The sequence below is a fragment of the Pseudophryne corroboree genome, chromosome 4 (assembly GCF_028390025.1).
Source record: "Pseudophryne corroboree isolate aPseCor3 chromosome 4, aPseCor3.hap2, whole genome shotgun sequence".
Taxonomy (NCBI): Eukaryota; Metazoa; Chordata; class Amphibia; order Anura; family Myobatrachidae; genus Pseudophryne; species Pseudophryne corroboree.
Window position 1 is genome coordinate 761,422,267 of NC_086447.1, and position 27,279 is coordinate 761,449,545.

Genomic DNA, 27,279 nt, shown 5'->3' on the forward strand with positions numbered 1-27,279 from the left:
ATTTGCTCCGCCTCCCAACATCGTCCTCATACATGTCGACACACACGTACCGACACACAGCACACACACAGGGAATGCTCTGATAGAGGACAGGACCCACTAGCCCTTTGGGGAGACAGAGGGAGAGTTTGCCAGCACACACCAAAAACGCTATAATTATACAGGGACAACCTTTATATAAGTGCTTTTCCCTTATAGCATTTTAATATATGTAGTCATATCGCCAAATCAGTGCCCCCCCTCTCTGTTTTAACCCTGTTTCTGTAGTGCAGTGCAGGGGAGAGCCTGGGAGCCTTCCCACCAGCATTTCTGTGAGGGAAAATGGCGCTGTGTGCTGAGGAGAATAGGCCCCGCCCCCTTTTCGGCGGGCTTCTTCTCCCGTTTTTCTGAGACCTGGCAGGGGTTAAATACATCCATATAGCCCCCAGGGGCTATATGTGATGTATTTTTAGCCATAAAAAAGGTATTATACATTGCTGCCCAGGGCGCCCCCCCAGCGCCCTGCACCCTCCGTGACCGCTGTGTGAAGTGTGCTGACAACAATGGCGCACAGCTGCAGTGCTGTGCGCTACCTCAGGAAGACTGAAAAGTCTTCTGCCGCCTGCTTCTGGACCTCTTCCATCTTCGGCATCTGCAAGGGGGGTCGGCGGCGCGGCTCCGGGACGAACCCCAAGGTGAGACCTGTGTTCCGACTCCCTCTGGAGCTAATGGTGTCCAGTAGCCTAAGAAGCCAATCCATCCTGCACGCAGGTGAGTTCACTTCTCTCCCCTAAGTCCCTCGATGCAGTGAGCCTGTTGCCAGCAGGACTCACTGAAAATAAAAAACCTAAAAACTTTTTCTAAGCAGCTCTTTAGGAGAGCCACCTAGATTGCACCCTGCTCGGACGGGCACAAAAACCTAACTGAGGCTTGGAGGAGGGTCATAGGGGGAGGAGCCAGTGCACACCACCTGATCCTAAAGCTTTATTTTTGTGCCCTGTCTCCTGCGGAGCCGCTAATCCCCATGGTCCTGACGGAGTCCCCAGCATCCACTAGGACTTTAGAGAAAATCTGTTTGTACAGCTCTGCTACACATGCGTTCACATACTTGCACAGCTAAAATACCCTCCCCCTGTAGGCGGTGACATCTGATCCCAGCAGTGCAAAAATCACTTGCTGTCAATCAGGTCTAAATTAGGCCCTTTATCTCCGTCCACGTTATCTCCATCGAAGGCTTCGTAAATAGACCCCAGAAATTTATTTATTGGTCTCCGTATACTTATATTAATAAGTCTAAGACTAATGATTAAGTGATGCTCAGTTTATCAAAGGCAACAATCCATTACAGCACACAGGTTCCCTTATTCCAGTCCTAAAATTATTGTAGCAGTCATATTCCGCATAATCTTTACTTACCAACTGGTCCATTCCAAGGTATGTCTGACAGTGCAAGTGCAGCAGAAGCTGAAAAAAAGAAAACCACATGAGAAATGCAGTACAAATATTATTATTATTATTACATTTTTTTTATAGGGCGCCACAAGTGTTTCGCAGCCCCGTACAAAGGACAGTACAGGGAGACAAAACTTAGCATAACAGTAAATAACAAAAATGGAGTGCAGGTAACAAAGAGCACCACAATTCTCAAAACATAATACAGCTTAGATGTAAGTAGCGAAGGAGTAATCATTGTACTACTTGGGGCTGGCGGCCATAGATAGAGAGGGGCCATTTACCAGCACGAGAAAAAGCAGGTAAAGATGGTCGCTAAGTGAAATGTGATAGAAGCAACTGGCCAAATAACACATAAAATGAATCAGAATGTTTTGAGCAAACAGGGTATAAAGAACACAGTTTAAAGTCATTAGGAAAGAATGAATGGTACCACAACTACCAATAAACAGATGGTGGAACAGGGTGCAGATATCAAACATTGGGACAGATGTATTAAGCCTGGAGAAGTGATAAAGCAGTGATAAGCGGAAGGTGATGATGCACCAGCCAATCATTACGGGTTTGGAAAATTACAGTTAGGAGCTGACTGGCTGGTGTGTTATCACCTTCTACTTATCACTGCTTTATCACTTCTCCAGGCTTAATACATCTGCACCATCATGCAATCCTGTCAATGCTAAACCAGCTTTATTGGTGATAAATCAAGCAATATACATAGTTATGGTAGACTTACCATCGATAACTCTATTTCTTCTAAGTCCATAGTATCCACAGGATAAACATTGGGATATTAGGTAGCGTCAGTGGATTAGAACAAACGATCAAAAGCTTTCGGCCTCCCAGAATGCAACGGGCCAGTCCCCTATATCCCCGCCTCCTTGCTCAGGTAAGTCAGTTGTTTTCCAAAGCTCAAGGCAGAAGCATCATAGAGAGCCCTAATAATGCAAGAAGAACACACATGCACACACTTCCGTACAAGAAGGAAGAGGTTAGTAGGTGTAAGGATCCTCAAATCAAGTGCATCATCCCTGTGGATACTGTGGACTTGGGAGAAATAGAGTTATCAACGGTAAGTCTACCGTAACTACGTATTTCTCCTGCAGGGTCCACAGATTATCCACAGGATAAACAATGGGATGCCCCAAAGCAATTTTAGTGGTGGGAACATTCCTGATTGGACAGGAGAATCCTTCACTCAAAGGCAGCGTCCTGAGAGGCAAAAGGTATCAAAGGCATAATGTCTAATGAATGTGTTATTGGAAGACCATGTGGCTGCCTTACATATCTGTTAAGCTGAAGCACCACGGTGTGCTGCCCAAGAAGGACCTACCTTACGAGTAGAGTGAGCAGGAATAGGGAGATCAGCTTGAGAATATGCTTCTGAAATCGCCATCCGAAGCCACCTCGCCAGTGTCTGCTTGTCAGCAGGCCATCCTCTCTAGTAAAACCCGTAGAGAACAAAGAGAGTGTCTGTGTTTCTGATGGCACTGTTACGATCCACGTAGATCCTTAAAGCATGGAATTCGTCCAATGATTCATCTCACTTGGAAAGCCGGAACTACAATTTATTCGTTAAGGTGGAATTTAGACACCACCTTAGGAAGATAACCAGATTTGGTTCTGAGAACCGCTTTATCTGGATGAAATATCAGAAAAGGAGGGCGACATAACAATGCCCCTAAGTCTGAAACTCTTCTAGCTGAAGCAATAGCCAGTAGAAAGAGAACCTTAGCTGTCAACCATTTAAGATCTGTTGTCAGAACCTCCCAATCTGAGATCCAAAAGGATCTCCCTTTGTCCATATGGGATGTCTGTAGCCACCAGGCTAATGACCTCCTTACTTCCAAAGGAAGGACCATAGTCTGAGTTTTTATTGTCTGATGTAACCCATTCCATTTGGAAAGGATCAGACGTTGTAGAGTCCTCAAGTGGAATTGAGCATACTCCACCATGTCGAATGTCGACACCATAGACCCCATCACACGCATCGCTGCATGAATGGATACCCTTGGACTGTGTAGCAGCTCCTGAATCCTCGACTGCATTGTGGATATTTTGTTCAGAGGTAAAAATACTCTCTGAATACCCGAATCCAATAGAGCACCCAAGTGTGTCATTCGTTGTGACGGAACCAGGGATGACTTTGCCCAATTTATGAGCCAACCGTGTCTCTGCAGACAAGGTATTGTCTGTTGCAGATGACACGGAAGCAACTCCTGAGATTGCGCCAGGATTAATAAGTTGTCGAGGTATGGAAAAATCCTTATCCTCCTGCTGACGGAGATAAGCCACCATTACCACCATAATTTTGGTAAACACTCTTGAAGCTGTGGCCAGTCCAAATGGTAGGGCCTGAAAGTGTTGCTGGAGGATAGCAAACCTGAGGTAGCATGGCCAAAATAATGGAACGTAAAGTCTCCATATGAAAACGAGGTACCCAAATGTATTTGTTCAGAGCTTTGAGATTGAGAATGAGCCGGAACGAACCATTTGGATTCTGGACTAAAAACAGGTTGGAATAAAAACCTTGTCCTCGTTGCGCAGGAGGAACTGGAATTGTCACTCATGATTGAAGCAACTTCTGAATTACCTCTTGCAAGGCCCTGACCTTAGTTTCCACTAAAGACGTGCTGGTACAAAAGAACCTTTGTGGAGGGTGTTTCTTGAAGGCAAATGCATAACCGTGAGATACCGCTTCTTGCACCCAGGCATCTGTGGTGGACTGCTGCCAGATCTGTGCAAAATGAAGAAGTCGGCCTCCCATCCCGGGATCCCCCTGGCGGAGGCCCGCACCATCAGGCTGATGGCTTATCCTCTGGCTTAGAAGCAGGTTTCCTGGTAGCGCAATGCTTTTTAGTCTTGCCAGACTTGTCAGATTGAGACTGTTTGCCATAACCCTTTACTTTTGCTTTTCCCTGGGTTCGAAAGGGACGAAAAACTGGAAAATACGATTTTAATCACCTACCGGTAAATCCTTTTCACATAGTCCGTAGAGGATGCTGGGGTCCATATTAGTACCATGGGGTGTAGACGGGTCCACCAGGAGCCATTGGCACTTTAAGAGTTTAACAGTGTGGGCTGGCTCCTCCCTCTATGCCCCTCCTACCAGACTCAGTCTAGAAACTGTGCCCGAGGAGACGACATACTTCAAGAGAAGGAAATACACAGATAGTGGCGAGATTCATACCAGCTATCACAAACAAGGCAAACCAGCCAGAAAACTCAGCAACAGCTGAAACAGTACTGAAACAGTAAAGAAATGCAGAACCTACCTAGGAACAAGGCAGTAAAGAACCATTGCAGGAAAACGAAGCGCTGGGCGGGCGCCCAGCATCCTCTACGGACTACGAGAAAAGGATTTACCGGTAGGTAATTAAAATCCTATTTTCTCTTATGTCCTAGAGGATGCTGGGGTCCATATTAGTACCATGGGGATGTACCAAAGCTCCCAGAATGGGAGGGAGAGCGCGCAGGTTCCTGCAGAACTGCTTTACCAAACTTGAGGTCCTCAGTGGCCAAAGTATCGAACTTGTAAAACTTAGCAAACGTGTTCGACGTAGACCAAGTAGTCGCTCGGCAAAGCTGTAAAGCCGAGACACCCCGGGCAGCAGCCCAGGAAGAACTCACCTTACGAGTAGAGTAGGCCTTAACAGATTTCGGACACGGCAATCCTGCCGTAGAATATGCATGCTGGATAGTGAACCTGATCCAGCGAGAAATCGTCTGCTTAGAAACAGGACACCAAATTTTCTTGGGATCATACAGGACAAACAGAGAGTCCGATTTTCTGTGACGAGCAGTCCTCTTCACATAGATCTTCAAAGCCCTCACAACATCCAAGGCCTTTGAAGCAATTGAGGAGTCAGTAGCCACTGGCACCACAATAAGTTGGTTGACATGAATAGCTGACACAACCTCTGGAAGGAACTGTTGACGCGTCCTGAGTTCCGCCCTATCTTCATGAAAGACCAGATAGGGACTTTTACAGGACAAAGCCCCCAATTCCGACATATACGTCGCGCAGAAGCTAAGGCCAACAAAGTGACAGCCTTCCACGTGAGAAACTTGACCTCAGCCTCCTGTAAAGGCTCAAACCAATCCGATTGCAGGAAATGCAACACCACGTCAAGATCCCAGGGAGCCATTGGCGCCATAAAGGGAGGCTGGATGTGCAGAACCCCTTTCAAAAAGGTCTAAACCTCAGGAAGGGCAGCCAATTGTTTCTGGAAGAAAATGGATAAAGCCGAAATCTGGACCTTTAGGGACCCCAATCTCAGGCCCATATCCACTCCTGCTTTCAGGAACAGGAGAAACCGTCCAAGTTGAAACTCCACCGTCATAAACTTCTTGGATTCACACCAAGACACATATTTTCAAATTCGATGGTAATGTTTACTCCCTTCCTAGCCTGTATCAGGGTAGGAATAACCGCGCTCGGAATACCCTTCCGAGCTAAGATCTGGCGCTCAACCGCCATGCCGTCAAACGTAGCCATGGTAAGTCTTGATAAGCGAACGGCCTCTGTTGTAGAAGATCTTCCCGAAGAGGTAGAGGCCGTTGATCTTCCAGTAGTAGATCCAGCAGAATTGCGTACCAAGCCCTCCTTGGCCAGTCCAGAGCAATGAGGATTGCCTGAACCCTTGTTCTTTTTACAAGCTGTAGAACTCTTGGAATGAGAGGAAGTAGAGGGAACACATACACTGATTTGAACACACACGGTGTCACCAGTGCGTCCACAGCCACTGCTTGTGGGTCTCTCGACCTGGAACAGTACCTCCGCAGCTTCTTGTTGAGGTGGGAAGCCAACATGTCTATGTGAGGTACACCCCACCAACCGGTTACCTCCTCGAACACCACCGGGTGGAGGCCCCACTCTCCTGGATGGAGATCGTGTCTGCTGAGGAAGTCTGCTTCCCAGTTGTCTACTCCCTAAATGAAGATTGCCGACATCGCCACTGCGTGCCTTTCTGCCCAGAGGAGGATTCTGGTCACCTCTGACATTGCAGCTCTGCTCTTCGTTCCGCCTTGTCGGTTTATGTAGGCCACGGTGGTGACGTTGTCCGACTGCACCTGAACAGCCTGATCCTGCAGAAGGTGTGCTGCTTGAAGAAGACCATTGTACACAGCTCTTAGCTCCAGGATGTTTATAGGAAGAAGGGATTCCTGACTTGAACACCGTCCTTGGAAGGTTTCCCCTTGAGTGACTGCTCCCCAACCTCTGAGACTTGCATCCGTGGTTAGAAGGATCCAGTCCTGAAACCCGAACCTGCGGCCCTCCAAAAGGTGCGGCAGTTGCAGCCACCAGAGGAGTGAAAACCTTGCTTTCGGCGACAGACGTATCCTCTGGTGCATGTGTAGGCGAGATCCCGACCGATGGTCCAGGAGATCCATCTGAAAGGACCGAGCATGAAACCTTCCGTACTGCAGAGCCTCGTAGGAGGCAACCATCTTCCTCAAAAGGCGGAAGCACTGATGAACCGATACCAGGGCAAGCTTCAAGACATCCCGGACCATTGACTGTATCACCAACGCTTTCTCCACCGGGAGAAACACCCTCCGTGTCGAGGATCATCCCCAGGAAAGACAGCCTCCTTGTTGGCTCCAGATGAGACTATGGAAGGTTCAGGATCCAACCGTGCTCCTTGAGCAGATGCGTCGTGAAAGCAAATGATCTTAACAACTTCTCCATGGACGATGCCTTGATCAGCAGGTCATCCAGATATGAAATAATGTTCACCCCTGCTTACGGAGGAGAACCATCATCTCTGCTATCACCTTGGTGAAGACCCTTGGTGCCGTGGAGAGACCGAATGGCAGTGCTTGAAACTGATAGTGATCGTCTAACAGTGCAAACCTGAGATAAGCCTGATGCGGCGACCAAATGGTAATGTGGAGGTACGCATCCTTGATGTCCAGGGACACCAGAAACTCTCCCTCCGCCAGACCTGAGATCACCGCCCTCAGAGACTCCATTTTGAATTTGAACTCCCTTAGATAAGGGTTTAACGAGTTCAAAACTGGCCTGACCGAACCATCCGGCTTCGGTACCACAAAAAGGTTCGAATAGTAACCCTTGATTTGCTGATGAGGTGGAACTGGAACAATGACTTCTGACATTTACAATTTTCGGATGGCTTCCCGTAGGATAGCCCTGTCTGCCAGCAAAGCTGGCAAGCCTGATTTGAAGAATCGGTGAGGTGGAAGGGTTTGAAACTCCAGCCTGTACCCCCGGGACACAATATCCTGCACCCAGGGATCCAGGCCGGACGACATCCAGACATGGTTGAAATGCCGGAGTCTTGCTCCCACCTCACCGACCTCCAGGCTGCGCGGCCCACCGTTATGCTGAGGATTTTGAGGCACCAGAAGCAGACTTCTGGTCCTGGGAACCTGCAGGTGCAGGTTTTTTGTATTTAGCCCGACCTCCTCTAAAGAAGTTGTTAAAGGGCTTGTTCTCTCTAGTTCTAGCGCGCCGAAAGGACTGATGTATTGGGAGAAAAAGGTTTCTACGTAGCCGGTGCAGCTGAGGGAAGAAAAGGAGACTTACCCGCAGTTGCAGTGGAAATCCACGCATCAAGCGCCTCCCCAAAAAAAGCCTGACCTGTGTAGGGTAGGTTCTCCACACTTCTCCTGGATTCCCTGTCCGCAGACCATTGGCGCAGCCAGAGACCCCTATGAGCAGAGACGGACATGGAGGAAATCCCCGCAGCCATGGAACCCAGGTCCTTCATGGATTCTACCATAAATCCTGCAGAATCCTGTATGTTACGTAAAAACAATTCAACGTCACCTTTATCCATCGTAGCCAAGTCTTCCAATAGTGTGCCTGACCACTTTGCTATAGCTTTAGAAATCCATGCACAGGCAATAGTAGGCCACAGTATCGCCCCTGAAGCAGTGTATATGGACTTGAGTGTAGTGTCAACATTGCGATCTGCCGGTTCTTTCAACACGGTAGATCCCGGGACAGGTAAGACTACCTTCTTTGACAGCCTGGAGACAGATGCGTCAACTATAGGCGGGGTCTCCAGTTTTTTCCTATCTTCCTCAGGGAAGGGAAAAGCAACCAGAACCCTTTTTGGGATCTGGAATTCTTTCTCCGGGTTCTCCCAAGATTTTTCAAAAAATAGGATTTTGGTACTTACCAGGTAAATCCTTTTCTTTGAATCCATAGGGGGCACTGGAGTACTCTTGGGATATGGATGGCTTCCATAGGAACAAGGCACTGAATAGTTACATTTAGAACTCTCCTCCCCTCCATATCCCAGAGTACCTCAGTGTTTTTTACTGAGCCGAACAGGAGCTATAGAGAGGTTGACAATGGAGAATTACATATAACATAACGGACAACAATAAAGTTGACACAAAACGTGACTGACAACTAAACAGTTGGCACTATAACCGATAGAACTTGAAACTTTGAACCAGTCGGTGAGAATGTGTTACCATAAGATCCTCTGAACTTACCACAAACCAGGTAAAACTGCTCTGGGTGGGTGTCCAGTGCCCCCTATGGATTCAAAGAAAAGGAGTTACCTGGTAAGTACCAAAATCCTATTTTCTTTTTCATCCACTAGGGGTCACTGGAGTACTCTTGGGACGTACCAAAGTGTCCCCCGTGGGCGGGAGAGCTGTTTGGCACCTGTAACACTAGGCGGCCAAAGCTAGATGCTGATGCCGCAAACGTATCAAACTTATAAAAGCGCACAAACGTGTGCACTGATGACCATGTAGCCGCACGGCAAAGCTGCGTCGTAGAAGCCCCACGACCAGCTGCCCACGAAGTTCCCACAGAACGTGTGGAATAAGCTGTTACTGATGTAGGCGGCTGTAACCTAGCATGAAGGTAAGCCTGACGAATGGTCAGTTTAATCCATCTGGATATAAAGTCTGCTTAGAAGCTGGCCAACCCATCTTGGCAGCATCATAGAGAACAAACAACGTATCCGTCTTCCGAACTGTAGACGTTCGGGATACATAAACGCGTAATGCGCGTACCACATCCACATTGGTTGATTGATGTGAAATGACGACACTACCTTTGGTAAGAAAGTGGAATTCGTACGAAGTTCCGCTCTGTCATGAAACACCAGATACGGTGGCTTGCATGACAAGGCACCCAAATCTGAAACATGCCTTGCCGAAGCTAAAGCTAGTAGAAAAATTGTTTTCCAAGTGAGAAACTTTATATCCACTTGTTGTAAGGATTCAAAATATGAAGACTGTAAGAAATCTAAAACCAGATTCAAGTCCCATGGCGCTGTAGGTGGAATGGATGGAGGCTGTACTCTGAGGACTCCTTGCAGAAAAGTGTGTACCGACGGCAATAGAGCCAATCGTCTTTGAAAGTAAATTGGCAACGCAGATATCTGCACCTTTAGTGTAGATAAACGCAGTCCTCCATCTAACTCTGTCTGTAGAAATAACAAAAGACGGGATAACTTGAAAGATGAAGTCGGAAACTTCCGATCTTCACACCAAGCTATATAGACACGCCAAATTCTGTAATAATGAGCTGCCGTAACCGGCTTCCTAGCGCGTAACATGGTTGGTATAACCGAATCTGGAATGCCCTATCTTCTTAAGAGGGCGGTCTCAACAGCCACCCCGTCAAACGCAGCCTCGCTAAATCGGGGTAAAGGAACGGACCCTGTTGTAACAGGTCCGTACGTAGTGGGAGCGGCCAAGGATCGTCTGCGAGTAGTCCGCGGAGATCCGAGAACCAAGCTCTCCGAGGCCAATGAAGCGCCACTAGTATTACTGTGACGGACTCTCTTTTGATTCGTTTTAGCAACAGAGGGAGCAGCGGAAATTATGGAAACAGATACACAAGGCTGTACGGCCACGCGATGGTGAGAGCATCCACCGCCACTGCCTTTGGATCTCGCGTTCTGGACACATACTGGTGTGTTTGGTGATTGTGGCGAGATTCCATCAGGTCCACTTGAGGGTAACCCCACCTCTGGACCAACATGTGAAACACTTCTGGATTTAATGCCCATTCTCCTGGATGAAAATCCCGACGGCTGAGATAATCCGCCTCCCAGTTGTCCACTCCCGGAATGAACACTGCCGACAATATCACTTGATGATGCTCGGCCCAATTGAGGATTCGAGCTACTTCCCGCATTGCCATGCGGCTTCTCGTTCCTCCTTGTTTGTTGATGTATGCGACCGCCGTCGCATTGTCTGACTGCACCTGAACAGTCTGAGACCGAAGCATGTGCACTGCTTGTCGTAGCGCACTGTAAATTGCCTGGAGTTCCAGGACATTTATAGACAGCAATCTTTCGTGATCCGCCCAGAGACCCTGGAGCTGACAATTTTGAACTACAGCTCCCCAACCTCTGAGACTCGCGTCCTTCGTTAGAATTATCCAATTCCAGGCGCCGAACCGTTTCCCTGCGGTTAGATTGTGTACTTTGAGCTACCAGAGTAGAGACACTCTGGCCCGTGGCGACAACCTCACCCTGTGGTGAATCTGCAGATGCGAGCCCGACCACTGTGCGAGCACATCCAGTTGAAAAGGATGTGAGTGAAATCTCCCAAACTGAAGCGCTTCGAAAGCCGCCACCATTGTGCCTAAGAGGCGAATGCACAAATGTACCGAGACTGTGCGTGGCTTGAGCACTAAATGTACCAGATGACGAATGACCTGTACTTTCTGTTCTGGTAGGTAAATTCTTTGATTTACCGTATCGAGAATCATACCTAGGAATTGAAGTCGTTGAGACGGAATCAGATGCGATTTCTTGAAGTTGACAATCCAACCGTGCTGAACCAGTACATTGTACGTTAGCAACGCATGTTGGAGGAGCATCTGGTGAGACGGAGCCTTGATGAGCAAATCGTCCAAGTACGGAACTATTATCACTCCCAGGGATCTGAGATGAGCTATCATCACAGACATCACCTTGGTGAATACCTGAGGCGCTGACGAGAGGCCAAACGGTAGAGCCTGAAACTGATAATGGTTCTGCCGTATTGCAAACCGCAAGAACTTCTGATGAGGTGGCCAAATCGGAATGTGTAAGTACGCATCCTTGAGATCCAGTGCAATCATGAATTCCTGTGGCTCTAAACCTGCAATTACTGACTGCAGAGATTCCATCTTGAATCTGTAGTAAGTGACGTACTGATTGAGACCCATTAAGTTCAATATTGGCCTGACCGAGCCATCCGGCTTTGGTACCACAAACAGACTGGAATAATAACCCTGACCTTGTTGGTGTGCAGGGACCGGAATCAAAACTGCTGCATCCAGCAGAGACCGAATGGCAATTTGCAGAACCGCCCTCTTGTCGTCCGACACAGGCAGTCCTGTCTTGAAAAACCGCAGTGGCGGAAGACTTTCGAACTCTATTTTGTAACCTTTTAACACTAAATTGCGGATCCACCCCAACTGGAACGTCTGAAGGCGTGCTCCCACAATTGGAGATCCGAGATGGGCTGGGAGCCCGTCATGCCACTGGCTAATCAGTGACCTTAGCGTCCTGACGACTGGTGTTGGTTTGTTGGAAACCACGTCCTCGACCACCAGGCGTGGCTGTTCCTCTGCCACGCCCGCGAAAGGACTGAGGTCTAAAGGATTTGAACGCAGGTCCAGAGTATCTCCGTCTAGGTACTGTTGGAGGCAATGGTAAGAAAACAGACTTTCCTCTCGTGGCCTCAGAAATCCATTTGTCCAATTCAGGACCAAACAACTTCTCGCCACCGTAAGGTAACGCCTCTATACCTTTTTTGACCTCCGCCTCCGCTTGCCAAGACCGCAGCCAGAGTGCTCGTCGTGCTGTAACTAGCGAGGATGAAAGGCGAGAAGTGAGCTGACAGACGTCAGTAGAAGCTGTACATAGATAATCAGCAGCTTCCCAGATTTGATCAGCGAGAAGTATAAGGTGATAGTCACTTAAGGCAGACTTGAGTTCTGTTATCCATACCATTAACGCCTTAGTTACCCAAATGCCAACCAACCCAGGTCTCAGCAACACTCCTGCTGCTGTATACATGGACTTTAGCATAGCTTCTATTTTACGGTCCGAAGGGTCTTTAGGCGTAGTAGCAGTTGGTACTGGTATGGTTAATTTCTTTGTAAGTTTAGACACAGACGAATCCACCAATGGCGGATTCTCCCATGTAGCTGTCACAGACTCTGGAAACGGGTAACTAGACTTAAATCTGCGAGGTATCGAAAACAGTTTATCCAGATTCTTTCGTGTTTCTAGTAACATCTTATTAAGAGATTCCAAAACAGGAAAACACATTGGAGTTCTCTGTCATTTAGTAAAGATGACCTCATCATTTGTCAGAGGCTCCTCAGTTTCTGTAAACTTCAGAGACTGACGCACCGCTCTGATGAGATTATCAATGCCCGGGCTGTCAAAATCGTCACTACCTGACTGCTGGTCTACTTCGCCCTCCTCACCGTCATCTTGCGTAAAGAGGTCTGGCATAGAATCGTCAGAATGCAACATAGCAGAAACTGGTAAATCATAAGACAAATGGAATTTCTCCCTTTTACCCAAAGTGGACTTGGACTTTTGGCAAGGCTGAGACCCCTCCGGTAGTTCTAGCGGTCTCACCCTAGACTCAGATCTTGCCGCTTCCCGCTCTTGTCGAGCGGCGGCCAATTCTGATTGCAATCCAGCCATAACCTGTGTTAGCATAGCCCATGGAGGGTCCAGGGATGAAACCGGCTTTGTAACCGGAGTCAAACTTGTATTCGTAGCTGAATCCACAAAACATACTGTACAAGTGGTCGATCCAACCGGTAACACATTCTTACAGACATGGCAGTGAAACTGCTTTTTTGTTTTTGCTGGTGCCTTACTCATTATGCAGACAGACAACACAAAATACAAAGACAGACAACTTGCACGACTCAGTAAAATTGTACTAAGGTGTCTCTATATATATATATATATATCTATCTGGCCAAGTGCAGTGCACGCCAGTCTATATGAAATCTGATCCCAAATTCCCACTAACACCCCTGCGCCTTCTGTGGAGTAGAGATGTAGTACAGGAACGTCTGGAATCACAACAGGAAGCATGGTTAAAATGCCGACCCCCCCCCCCCCCCCCCCCCCCATGCTTACAGTATAAAACAAAGTGCAGATTATAACTTCCCAAACAGATATAATCAGTGAATATCCTGTTAAAAAAGGCTTAATAGCCTCTCTATTTAATAACCCATGCAGCGTTCTGCTGCTGCTATGGGCACACTCTCCCCCCTTGTGTGTGCGCTTCCCCCACCCCCCCGTACTCCTGCGGGGAGCTGAGGTAGAGGGAGCCGGGGAGCGCACTGCATAGAGCCGTGGAGCGGCGGCTATGCATGGTGAATGCGGCCGGCGCGGCTCTGTGAGCGGCGGGAGGCAGCACAGCGGCGGTGACCAGATAGCGGCGGTGTTCCTGGAAGCGGCGACGGGCTGCTACAAACAACAGTGTCCCCACACAGCGGGGCGGCAGCGTGAGCTGACCGCCCCGTCCCCAACATACCTGGACGCCTTGTAGTGAGGGCTATGACGGGGCTTCTTCTGCAAGCTCCGTCCAGCTTCTTCTGCAGGTAGTCCTGCACGTGGCTGTGAGGAAGCTCTTTTTAGAGAGGCCCGACACGCCAGTAGCTGCTTGTAAGCAGCTTCCACTATCCCGGACCCACGCCTATTGGAAGGGGGGAAGGGATGTGGAAAATGTAAAAAAATAATAAAATAAAAAAATATTCAAAAAGTAGTGTGGATATTCCACACAAGCCTTGTTGCTACTAAGAGCACAGAAAAAACACTGAGGTACTCTGGAATATGGAGGAGAGGAGAGTTCTAAATTTAACTATTCAGTGCCTTGTTCCTATGGAAGCTGTCCATATCCCAAGAGTACTCCAGTGACCCCTAGTGGATGAAAAAGAAATAGCATTTAATTCTTTAGATGCAGGGAAGGTTAGCGAGGCTCTCTTATTATCAGTGAAGTAAGCCTCGTCAACCTGCTCAGGAGTTGCATCAGCAATATTTAACACCTCTCATGGCCTCAATCATCAACTGCACCCCCTTAGCAAGTGATGTCGCCCCCTTCAACACCCCTTCACCGTCTGCTGTGTCAGAATCGGTATCCGTGTCATCCTGCGTAATTTGGACAAGAGCATGTTTTTGAGAATGTACCGCAGGGGGGGCGCGAGGGAACAGAACCGGACCATACTGCCATAGCGGACTGTAAAACCTCAGTCTGTGCAACCCTCTCAGAAATCTGAGAAATAACCCCCTTAAGAGAGGCTAACCACTTCGGTTCCCTAGCCGGGATATGCACTACAACAGTGCAATCCTGATTACATGGAATGGGATCTTCCTGAGAAGATATATCCTCTGCATCATATGATACAGTCTCTAGACATGGCTGCTTGCATTCCCCACACACCCCACATACACACAGGGTAAGGGCAGACAGAGTTAACCCCCCAAGAATGGCAGAGAGACACAGAGATTGGAGCCAACCCACACACAGCGCTTATGAGGTACAGGGAATCCCCATCCCGCGCTCACTGTGCACCTTAATAGGTAGACACAGTATACACACTGCCTCCCCCCCTTTTACAACCCCTTGGTACCTTACAGATAGCTGGAGTTTGTGTGGAGGGACAGCGCTGAAGACTGCAGGCAGAGAAAATAGCGCTGGACGCTGCTGGGTCCGCTCTGAGAAGCTCCGCCCCCTGAAGATGGCACATCTTCCCGCTCTTCATATGGATTATACTAGCCTGAGGTATATGCTGGCAGAGATCCGAGGACCCCGACAGGCTTGCTGACCAGTTCAGGGTGTAGGCGCTGGCTCAGGGTGCCCCTCTCAGCGCCGCACAGTGTGCCTCTGAGCTCCGGAGGACAGTTAATACTGCGCTCCCTACCTTCTTGCCGCCATCTTCACACCGACTCCCCGCTTGCCAGGGGGGCGGTGGCGAACTCACCACTGATCTTCTGGCTCTGTAAGGGGGTGGCGGCATGCTGCTGGGGTGAGCGATCCCTGTGGCGGCGAACGTTCGATCCCCACAGGAGCCCAGTGTCCTGTCAGCGTAATAAGTGACTCAGACCCCGCAGGGCGGACACTACGCCCCCCCTTAGTCCCACGAAGCAGGGAGGCTGTTGCCACCAGCCTCCCTGTGCCCAACTCTAATAAAAATAACAAAGCTAAAAGAACTCCTATGGAGCTCTCTTAGCTGTGACCGGCTCCTCCAGGCACATTTTCTAAACTGAATCTGGTAGGAGGGGCATAGAGGAAGGAGCCAGCCCACACTCACACACTCTTAAAGTGCCAATGGCTCCTGGTGGACCAGTCTATACCCCATGGTACTAATATGGACCCCAGCATCCTCTAGGATGTAAGAGAAACCTAGGTTTGGATTTGTGTGTTGAAGGAAACTTCACTTTTTTGGAGTCAGCTTCTGACTCCAAAATACTATTTAATTCTTTACCAAAAAGAATATCTCCAGTAAAAGCCAGAGACTCTAGAACAAGCTTTTTCAACCAGTGTGCCGTGACCAGTTGCAAGGTGTGCCGCGGAGCCAGAGCAGCTTCCTGTACCTTCAGAGTGAACTGTTTTCCCGGGCTCTTCTTAGAGGATCAGTCATGCTCCGACCTATGCCTTGATGACGCGGCAGTGTGATATCATAGGTCACGGCCGCCGCGTCTCACCACCCAGCCAGCCCACCCGCCTGCATACACATCTTCCAGTTCCTGCCTGCATACACAGCTTTCCTTGCCCACCCACATCCACACCTGCCTACTATGAACAACCCCCACCACTGAGGGACAGGGAGGAGGACAGCTAACCAGTAGGGGCTAATATTTGTTATGTTATTTCTCCTGTGGGGAGCAATAGGATTTATGGGGGGGAACAATGTGAATAATTCATGTGGGGAGCAATAGGATTTATGTGGGGAGAAATGTGATTGATTTGTGTGTGAGCAACATGATTTATATGGAGAGCAATGTAATTGTTTTTCCTGTGTAGGCCAATGTATGTGTGGATTCTTGTTTTATTGTGAGGGCCAATGTGTGTGTGTGTTTGGGGGGGGGGGGGGGGGGGGGTAGGGGGGTTCTGTGGGAAACTGATGGTGTGCCTTGGCAATTTTAAATTATTGTTTGGTGTGCCGTGAGTAAAAAAATAAGAATTTACTTACCGATAATTCTATTTCTCGTAGTCCGTAGTGGATGCTGGGGACTCCGTCAGGACCATGGGGAATAGCGGGCTCCGCAGGAGACAGGGCACATCTAAAAAAGCTTTTAGGTCACATGGTGTGTACTGGCTCCTCCCCCTATGACCCTCCTCCAAGCCTCAGTTAGGTACTGTGCCCGGACGAGCGTACACAATAAGGAAGGATCTTGAATCCCGGGTAAGACTCATACCAGCCACACCAATCACACCGTACCACTTGTGATCTGAACCCAGTTAACAGTATGATAACAAAACGAAGTAGCCTCTGAAAAGATGGCTCACAACAAGAATAACCCGATTTTGTAACAATAACTATGTACAAGCATTGCAGACAATCCGCACTTGGGATGGGCGCCCAGCATCCACTACGGACTACGAGAAATAGAATTATCGGTAAGTAAATTCTTATTTTCTCTAACGTCCTAGTGGATGCTGGGGACTCCGTCAGGACCATGGGGATTATACCAAAGCTCCCAAACGGGCGGGAGAGTGCGGATGACTCTGCAGCACCGAATGAGAGAACTCCAGGTCCTCCTTAGCCAGAGTATCAAATTTGTAAAATTTTACAAACGTGTTCTCCCCTGACCACGTAGCTGCTCTGCAAAGTTGTAATGCCGAGACCCCTCGGGCAGCCGCCCAAGATGCGCCCACTTTCCTAGTGGAGTGGGCCTTTACAGATTTAGGCTGTGGCACGCCTGCCACAGAATGTGCAAGTTGGATTGTGCTACAGATCCAACGTGCAATCGTCTGTTTAGACGCAGGAGCACCCATATTGTTGGGTGCATACAATATAAACAGCAAGTCAGACTTTCTGACTCCAGCCGTCCTAAACTATATATATATATATATATATATATTTTTAGGGTCCTGACAACGTCTATTAACCTGGAGACCTCCAAGTCCCTAGAAGCCGCAGGCACCATAATAGGTTGTTTCAGGTGAAAAACCTGACACCCCCTTAGGAAGAAAACTGGAGACGAGTCCCAGTTCTGCCCTGTCCGAATGGAAATTTAAATATGGGCTTTTGTAAGACAAAGCCGCCCATTCTGACAATCGCCTGGCCGAGGCCAGGACCAACAGCATGGTCACTGTCCATGTGAGATATTGGTCAACAGCATGTTCACTTTCCATGTGATATATTTCAAATCCACAGATTTGAGCGGTTCAAACCAATATGATTTTAAGGAATCCCAACACTATGTTGAGATCCCACGGTGCCACTAGAGGCACAAAAAGGGGTGTATATGCAATACTCCCTTGACAATCTGGACTTCAGGAACTGAAGTCAATTCTTTTCGGAAGAAATTCTACAGGGCCGAAACTTAAAACCTTAAAGAACCCCAATTTTAGGCTCAAAACACTCCTGTTTTCAGGAAGTGTAGAATTCGACCTAGTTGAATTTTCTTCGTGGGGCCTTCCTGGCCTCACCCACGCAACATATTTTCACCACATGTGGTGATGACGTTGTGCGGTCACCTCCTTCCTGGCTTTGACCAGGGTAGGTATGACCTCTTATGGAATGCCTTTTTCCTTCAGGATCCGGCATTCAACCGCCATGCCGTCAAACGCAGCCGCGGTAAGTCTTGGAATAGACATGGTACCTGCTGAAGCAAGTCCCTTCTTAGCTCCCCAGGCCCTTAGTCCTCTGTGAGCATCTCTTGAAGTTCCGGGTACCAAGTCCCTCTTGGCCAATCCGGAGTCACGAGTATAGTTCATACTCCTCTATATCTTATAATTCTCAATACCTTGGTTATGAGAAGCAGAGGAGGGAACACATACACCGACTGTTACACCCACGGTGTTACTAGGACATCCACAGCTATCGCCTGAAGGTCTCATGACCTGGCGCAATACCTGTCCCGTTTTTTGTTCGGGCGGGACGCCATCATTTCCACCTTTGGTCTTTGCCAATGGCTCACAATCATGCGGAAAAACTTCCCTATGAAGTTCCCACTCTCCCAGGTGGAGGTCATGCCTGCTGAGGAAGTCTGCTTCCCAGTCGTCCACTCCCGGAGAGAACACTGCTGACAGTGCTATCACATGATTTTCCGCCTAGCGAAAAATCCTTGCAGTTTTTTCACTGCCCTCCAGCTTCTTGTGTCGCCGTTTCTGTTTACGTGGGCGACTGCCGTGATGTTATCCCACTGGATCAATACCGGCTGACCTTGAAGCAGAGGTCTTGCTAAGTTTAGAGCCTTATAATTTTGCTCTTAGCTCTATCTATGTGGAGAGAATTCTCCAGACTTGATCACACTTTCCTGGAAATTTTTTTCCCTGTGTGACTGCTCCCCAGCCTCTCAGGCTGGCCTCCGTGGTCACCAGCATCCAATCCTGAATGCTGAATCTGTGGCCCTCTAGAAGATGAGCACTCTGTAATCACCACAGGAGAGACACCCTTGTCCTTGGATATAGGGTTATCCGCTGATGCATCTGAAGATGCGATCCGGACCATTTGTCCAGCAGATCCCACTGAAGAGTTCTTGCGTGAAATCTGCCGAATGGAATTGCTTCGTAATAAGCCACCATTTTTACCAGGACTCTTGTGCAATGATGCACTGACACTTTTCCTGGTTTTAGGAGGATCCCGATTAGCTCGGATAACTCCCTGGCTTTCTCCTCTGGGAGAAACACCTTTTTCTGGACTGTGTCCAGAATCATCCCTAGGAACAGTAGACGTGTCCTCGGAAAAGCTACGATTTTGGAATATTTAAAATCCACTCGTGCTGTCGTAGAACTATTAAAGATAGTGCTACTCCGACCTCCAACTGTTCTCTGGACCTTGCCCTTATCAGGAAAGCGTCCAAGTTTCTTTTAAGAAGAATCATCATTTCGGCCATTACCTTGGTAAAGACCCGGGGCGCCGTGGACAATCCAAACGGCAGCGTCTGAACTGATAGTGACAGTTCTGTACCACGAACCTGAAGTACCCTTGGTGAGAAGGGCAAATTTGGACATGTAGGTAAATGTCCCTGATATCCAGTGACACCATCTCGTCCCCTTCTTCCTGGTTCGCTATCACTGCTCTGAGTGACTCCATCTTGATTTGAACGCTTGTATGTAAGTGTTCAAATATTTCAGATCTCACCGAGCCGTTTGGCTTCAGTACCACAATATAGTGTGGAATAATACCCCCTCCCTTGTTGTAGGAGGGGTACTTTGATTATCACCTGCTGGGAATACAGCCTGTGAATTGTTTCCAATACTGCCTCCCTGTCGGAGGTAGACGTTGGTAAAACAGACTTCCGGAACTTGTGAGGAGGAGACGTCTCGAATTTCCAATGTACACCTGGGATACTACATGTAGGATCCAGGAGTCCCCTTGCGAGTGAGCCCACTGCGTGCTGAAACTCTTGAGATGACCCCCTACCGCACCTGAGTCCGCTTGTACTGCCCCAGCGTCATGCTGCGGACTTGGCAGAAGCTGTGAAGGGCTTCTGTTCCTGGGAATGGGCTGCTTGCTGCAGTCTTCTTCCCGTTCCTCTACCCCTGGGCAGATATGACTGGCCTTTGCCCGCCTGCCCGTATGGGGACGAAAGGACTGAGACTGAAAAGACTGTGTCCTTTTCTGCTGAGATGTGACTCGGGGAACAAAAGGTGGATTTTTCAGCTGTTGCCATGGCCACCAGGTCCGATGGACCGCCCCTTTATACGGCAATACTTCCATGTGCCGTCTGGAATCTGCCTCACCTGACCACTGTCGTGTCTTCGTCTGGCAGATATGGACATCACATTTACTCTTGATGCCAGAATGCAAATATCCCTCTGCGCATCACGCATATATAGAAATGCATCCTTAAAATGCTCTATAGACAATAAAATCTTGTCCCTGTCAAGGGTATCAAAATTTTCAGTCAGGAAATCCGACCAAGCCCCCTCAGCGCTGCACATCCAGTCTGAGGCGATTGCTGGTCGTAGTATAACACCAGTATGTGTGTATATACTTCTTAGGCTATTTTTCAGCTTCCTATCAGCTGGCTCCTTGAGGGCGGCCGTATCTGGAGACGGTAACGCCACTTGTTTTATAAGCGTGTGAGCGCCTTATCCACCCTAAGGTGTGTTTCCCAACTCGCCCTTACTTCTGGCGGGAAAGGGTATACCGCCCATAACTTTCTATCGGAGGAACCCCACGTATCATCACACACTTCATTTAATTTATCTGATTCAGGCAAAACTACAAGTAGTTTATTCACACCCTACAAAATACCCTTATTTGTGGTACTTGTAGTATCAGAAATATGTAACACCTCCTTCATTGCCCTTAACATGTAACGTGTGGCCCTAAAGGAAAATACGTTTGTTTCTTCACCGTCGACACTGGAGTCAGTGTCCGTGAGGTAAATGGGCGTTTTTACAAGCCCCTGACGGTGTCTGAGACGCCTGGACAGGTACTAATTTGTTTGCGGGTCGTCTCATGTCGTCAACCGGCTCGCAGCGTGTTGACATGATCACGTACTTCCACAAGTAAGCCATCCATTCCGGTGTCGACTCCCTAGAGAGTGACATCACCATTACAGGCAATTTGCTCCGCCTCCTCACCAACATTTTTCTCATACATGTCGACACACACGTACCGACATACAGCACCCACACAGGGAATGCTCTGATAGAGGACAGGACCCACTAGCCCTTTGGGGAGACAGAGGGAGAGTTTGCCAGCACACACCAAAATGCTATAATTATACAGGGACAACCTTTATAAAAGTGTTCCTCCCTTATAGCATTTAATATATATTTATATCGCCAAATCAGTGCCCCCCCTCTCTGTTTTAACCCTGTTTCTGTAGTGCAGTGCAGGGGAGAGCATGGGAGCCTTCCCCTCAGCCTTTCTGTGAGGGAAAATGGCGCTGTGTGCTGAGGAGAATAAGCTCCGCCCCCTTTTCGGCGGGTTTTTTCTCCCGGTTTTTAAGAACTGGCCTGGGTTAAAATACATACATATAGCCTTAATGGCTATAAGTGATGTATTTATTTTGCCAATAAGGTACTTATATTGCTGCCCAGGGCGCCCCCAGCAGCGCCCTGCACCCTCCGTGACTAGGTCAGTGAGCCGTGTGACAACAATGGCGCACAGCTGCAGTGCTGTGCGCTACCTTCATGAAGACTGTGAAGTCTTCTGCCGCCTGTTTCCGGACCTCCGTTCTGCCGTCTTCTTCAGCGTCTGTAAGGGGGATCGGCGGCGCGGCTCCGGGACGAACCCCAGGCTGACCTGTGTTCCGACTCCCTCTGGAGCTCAGTGTCCAGTAGCCTAAGATCCCAATCCATCCTGCACGCAGGTGAGTTGGAGATCTCTCCCCTAAGTCCCTCGTTGCAGTGATCCTGTTGCCAGCAGGAATCACTGAATGAAACCTAAAAAAAAACTTTTCTAAACAGCTCTTTAAGAGAGCCACCTAGATTGCACCCTTCTCGGACGGGCACAAAAACCTAACTGAGGCTTGGAGGAGGGTCATAGGGGGAGGAGCCAGTACACACCATGTGACCTAAAAGCTTTTTTAGATGTGCCCTGTCTCCTGCGGAGCCCGCTATTCCCCATGGTCCTGATGGAGTCCCCAGCATCCACTAGGACGTTAGAGAAAAGGTTGAAAATCACTGCTCTAGAACTTCCTTGGATTCTGAGTCAGCCTTCAATGTACGCAGCCAAACAGCTCTGCGAGAGCTGCTTCTGCTGCTTAGGCTGATGCTTGAGACGCAATAGTACCCATATCAAAGGCTGCTTCTTCCATAAGAATAGCCGCCTGTTTAATATATGAATCACGGTAATGAATCACGTGTAAGGGGCCAGTGAGTCAATCAATGATAAATACCTCTCCAGTGGGTTGGTCCATTTACCGGGCGTCCCCGGTCAGGTATCCTGCGTGACCCACAAACAGCTATGCAGCGGAGAGGACGTGATTCATTACCGGAGCTCTATAAATTGCACCTTTGTTCATCATTATTGTGCACTACGAACGGCTCCTATTCCTGTCATGGAACACGGACTTCAGCATTATACATCATAGCTGCAATATTGCATAAGTCCCCATTGTGCTGACATTGTGAGATAATTAACTGTGCAACAATTTATGCAAGTTTTATTGTTTTATTCATATGCATCATTTTACAATGTTTTAATAAATTTGGTTATTTTTGAGTATTGACATACTGGCTCTCTCTATTGTCATTTGCATATTTTTCTGAAATCCAGCGCAGCCGTTTCTCTTTTTCTAGAGGAAGTAATTGACCAGAAGGAAGAACACGAGGAGACTTGTTTTTGGCACAGACATGACAGGCCCTAACAAACTCTTGAACATCTGCCTTAATAGTTGGCCACCATACAGAGCGCGAGAGAAGATGTAAAGTCTTATTAACCCCTGGATGTCCTAAAGTCTTGTTGTCATGGAACTCATAACACTGCTGATCCGAGTTTCTCTGGAACGAACAGGAGTCCTGAAGGAGTCTCAGATGGGGCCTGCGTCTGTGCTAACTGGACTTGAGAGGCAAGATTCATGGTTAGGCCAGCAAGAATACATCCTGAGGTAAGAATCAGCTCCGGACGCTTAGAGACTTCATGACTAGACAGAAAACTTCAGGATAACGCGTCAGCTTTGATGTTTTTAGAGCCAAGCCTAAAGGTAATTACTAAATTGAACCTAGCAAAGAACAGCGCCCATATGGCTTGTAGAGTTTAATCTTTTAGCGGATTCAAGGAGACTAAATTTTTGTGGTCTGTGAAATGGTTATTGTATGCCTTGCTCCCTCCAGCCAGTGCCTCCATTCTTCCAAAGCACATCTGACTGCTAGGAGCTCTCGATTACCTACATCATAGTTGACTTCAGCAGGAGAAAATATTTGAGAGAAAAAGGCACAGGGATGGAGCTTATGACTGACTGGATCTTCTTGTGACATAATAGCGCCAACGGCTACTTCGGGGGCATCTACTTCTACAATTAAAGGTAGATCTGGATCGGGATGCCGGAAAACAGGAGCAGAGATGAATGCTTTGTTAAAGGTCCTCAAAGGCCTTTACCGCCTGTGGTGCCCAATGAGCAGGATCTGCACCTTTCTTGGTCAGGCTCACAATTGGAGCAACAATTGGAGAGAATGAATCAATAAATCTTCTGTAGTAGTTTGCAAAACCAAGGAAACGTTGAGTAGCTTTTAGTTTAGAGGGACGGACTCAATCCACAATTGCCTGAAGTTTCTTAGGATCCATAGAAAACCCCTTGGAGGTGATGTTGTATCCTAGGAGGGCCACCTTCTCAACCTCATTCACATTTTTCCAATTTTGCATACAGATGATTTTCCCTGATCATGGTGAGGACCGCTTTTACATGAGCTCAGTGTTCTTTTAGTGAGGCGGAGTAGATCAGAATATCATTGAGATAGACGACCACGAATCTGCCCAGGAATTCCCGAAAAACATAATTTATGAGATCCTGGAAGACGGCAGGGGCGTTGGTGAGAGTCCAAAAGGCATAACCAAGTACTCATAGAAGCTCGATTGAGTACTGAATGCAGTTTTCCATTCATCCCCCTGCCAGATCCGAATGAGATTGTACGCCCCTCGTAAAATCGATCTTAGAAAAAATTGTAGCACTTCTGAGCTGATCAAATAAGACGGAGATGAGAGGCAATGGGTATGAATTTTTGATTGTTATCTTATTCAGTCCCCTGCAGTCTATGCTTGGCCGTAAAAAGCCGTCCTTTTTACAGACAAACAAAAACCCGGCTCCTACCGGTGATTTAGAAGGCCCGATGAAGCTTTTTTCTAAACTCTCCCAGATATATTCCTACATAGCTTTCATCTCAGGCAAAGATAGAGCGTAGAGGCGGCCCTTTGGGTGTCTAGCTCCAGGTATGAGATTGATTGCACAATCATAAGGATGGTGAGGAGGCAGAGATTCCACTTGTTGTTTGGAAAAAAACATCCATAAAAGATATGTACTGGGTTGGCAACCCTTCAGGAACTGAAAGTGCTGAGCGGACCGGCATGGTCAGGCATTTGGTTGCACATTCCGTGCCTTATGAAACAAGATCTACAGTACTCCAGTTGAATACTGGATTATGAGTCTTTAGCCAAGGCAGGCCCAGAACTACTGGAGTTAGGGGACAATGTACCAGGACAAATGACAACTTTTCACAATGGAACAGTCTAAACAAAAGACTGGAGGGCTGGAGACGGGTACTCACCCGACCGTTTTGGAGAGGACTGCCATCTAATCTACAAACGGAAATTGGCGAGCAAAGAGCCTCCATAGGAATTCCTCTGGCAAGAGCAAATTCCAAGTTCATAAAATTTCCGGCAGCCCCGGAGTCAACAAAAGCAGTTACTTCACTTGGACCAGAAGAGGTTGTTATCCTAACAATAAATAATTATTCAGGGAGATTGAAGAGAGACCCGAAAAAACTCTTCCAATATTTCTCGAGTCTACTAGTTTTCCGCCTTCTGCGGACAAGTGTTCGCCAGATGTCCCCTGGTCTCGCAATAGAGACACAGACCAAGAGTGCGACGTCTCACCTTCTCTTGAGGCGTCAAGCGGAAAGCACCGATTTGCATGGGTTCCACCGTATCCCCTGCAACCTCTGGCACTGTCCAACAAGACGTAGGTGTGGGAACCTATTTATCCATTCTTCGTTCCTGAATCCGCCTATCTCCTTTGATAGTTAACTCCATGAGTGCATCCAGAGTGGCCTGTGGAAGGATATTGGACGAGGAAATCCTTAATTTCTTCTGTTAATCCCAACCGGAACCGACTTTGAAGTGCTCTGTAATTCCAGCCACAGTCATTGGACCATCTGCGAAATTCGGTGCAATACACCTCGGCAGAGATTCTCCCTTGCTTAAGAGAATGAAGATGGGCCTCTGCAGATGCTGCCCGATCTGGATCATAGAGAACACCCAAGGCTTTAAAGAAGGAATCCACAGAAAGCAGACTAGGGTGATCTGCTGAAAGGCCAAAGGCCCAAGACTGTCGATCACCTTGCAACAAGGAAATTATGATCCCTACTCGCTGGGTCTCTGTATCCGAAGAGTAAGGCCTGTGCTTGAAGTACAGCTTGCAACTTTCCCGGAAGTTTACAAACTGTTTACGGTCCCCAGAAAACCTATCTGGGAGGCTTAGCTTAGGCTCCCTGGGAGCGGAAAATGAGACAGTCTGGGTCCTACAAGTTTCCTCCTGAGTGTCAACTCGAAGAGTAAGATCCCGTAGCTGATGTGTCAAACCCTGGATCTTGCTTGCCATAATCTGGGCTGGATTTTGTGCTGGATCCATCTAGAGACAAACGACCCATGGAGCTACGGTTTGTGGCTGGTGATACTGTTATAAACCGAGTACCTGGAACTTAAAGAAGTGTGTGGCAACCGGGGAGTTACAGTACTCACGGGTGAAGCTGCGGCTAGTATGGATGACTGCAGCAACTCCTACTCTACCCCTGACTCCGTTACTCCTCCCAGTGGTCGGTTGGTGACTGCAGAGCTAGTCTTCTCCTTTAGCAACCGCGTTTGAATGGGCGAATTAGGTCCGCCCAGACTCCGATACCCCCAGGTCTTACGAGGAAACAAGGCACCAACAGAGACTGCGAGTGAGTAAAGGGAAGGCTAACTAAAACCTGCGACACTAAATATACGAGTGATTATGAAAGCAACAATGCTCTCAGATGTTATAAGCAAATAGTGAGAGCAACAATGCCCAAGGATGTTATATACAAAAATGTAAGCAAGCAATGTTTGTGTGAAAACTCCACAAAAACCTGAACACAAGTCTGTCTGGATCTGGTAAGGTAATCAATCAAGGTCTCCGGGTCACGGGCACAACACAGGCTGACAGGATCTCCTACGAGCTGACCGGTTCACAATGAAGCAGGAACGATCACCAGCGTTTTGGGAGTGACTAGGAAGGGAATATAAATGGTGCTGCACCAATCACTACAGAAACCCCTAATTACAAAATATCGTGCAGCTGCCCTGCTGCACGTCCCTGTACAACAGTTGAGTACTTAGTTACCCAGCAATGGGGAATGCCGTCTGCCTCTGGCGTCCCAGTTGCCAGGGATCCGGCGGCTCTCAGTGCCCGGCGGGGACCAGGAAACCTTGCGCCCGGTGTCCGCCTGTTTCTAGGCGCGGGTCAGTGGGAGGCACGGCGTCTTGGCTCCTAAGCAACGGCCGGGACGCATGCCACCCGGCGCTAACAAGGAGAAAGGAATGTTGCTCAAGTATAGGATATATATGTGCAGCTTTATATATTACTTCTATGGCAATGTGCACACCAGTGGGAAAGAAGTGTCATAGTGTGTCAAGTAACGCTAGATATTTGTTTCAGCATATTCAACAATATCTTCAGTATTCCTCCCCTCAGTCACTCTAATAACTCAATGCCATGTATGTCATCTGCATTAGTGATCAGGTCACAGTGTACAGGTAAATACACTCAAATGTCAGGATGAAGTATTTAGTATAGTAGGGAAATCAGTAGTACCTGCATTTATGGCCAACACATCAGGTTCATTGACGCCATCCACCGCCAGTAAATTACATAGGATCTATGGTTGGAATACAAATAAAGCAAGTATTGCATTAGTAATGTCTAACAGAAACATCCCCAGATGAATAATCATGAAGCCAAACATATAAAAATAAGATTTTAAACCTACCGGTAAATCTATTTCTCCTAGTCCGTAGAGGAT

General features: G+C 48.1%; 1 protein-coding gene across 2 annotated transcripts in view; it reads right to left on the reverse strand.

Annotated features, from left to right (window-relative positions):
* Window positions 1-27,279, reverse strand: part of PNPT1 (polyribonucleotide nucleotidyltransferase 1) — a 311,784-nt gene that overhangs the window by 244,608 nt on the left and 39,897 nt on the right. For both annotated transcript variants that reach the window (XM_063918199.1, XM_063918198.1), the window contains exons 6-7: window positions 27,072-27,135; window positions 1,396-1,443 (exon numbers count right to left, since the gene is read on the reverse strand). In XM_063918199.1, the coding sequence (XP_063774269.1) occupies window positions 1,396-1,443; window positions 27,072-27,135 (112 nt within the window). The remainder of the gene's footprint in view (window positions 1-1,395; window positions 1,444-27,071; window positions 27,136-27,279) is intronic.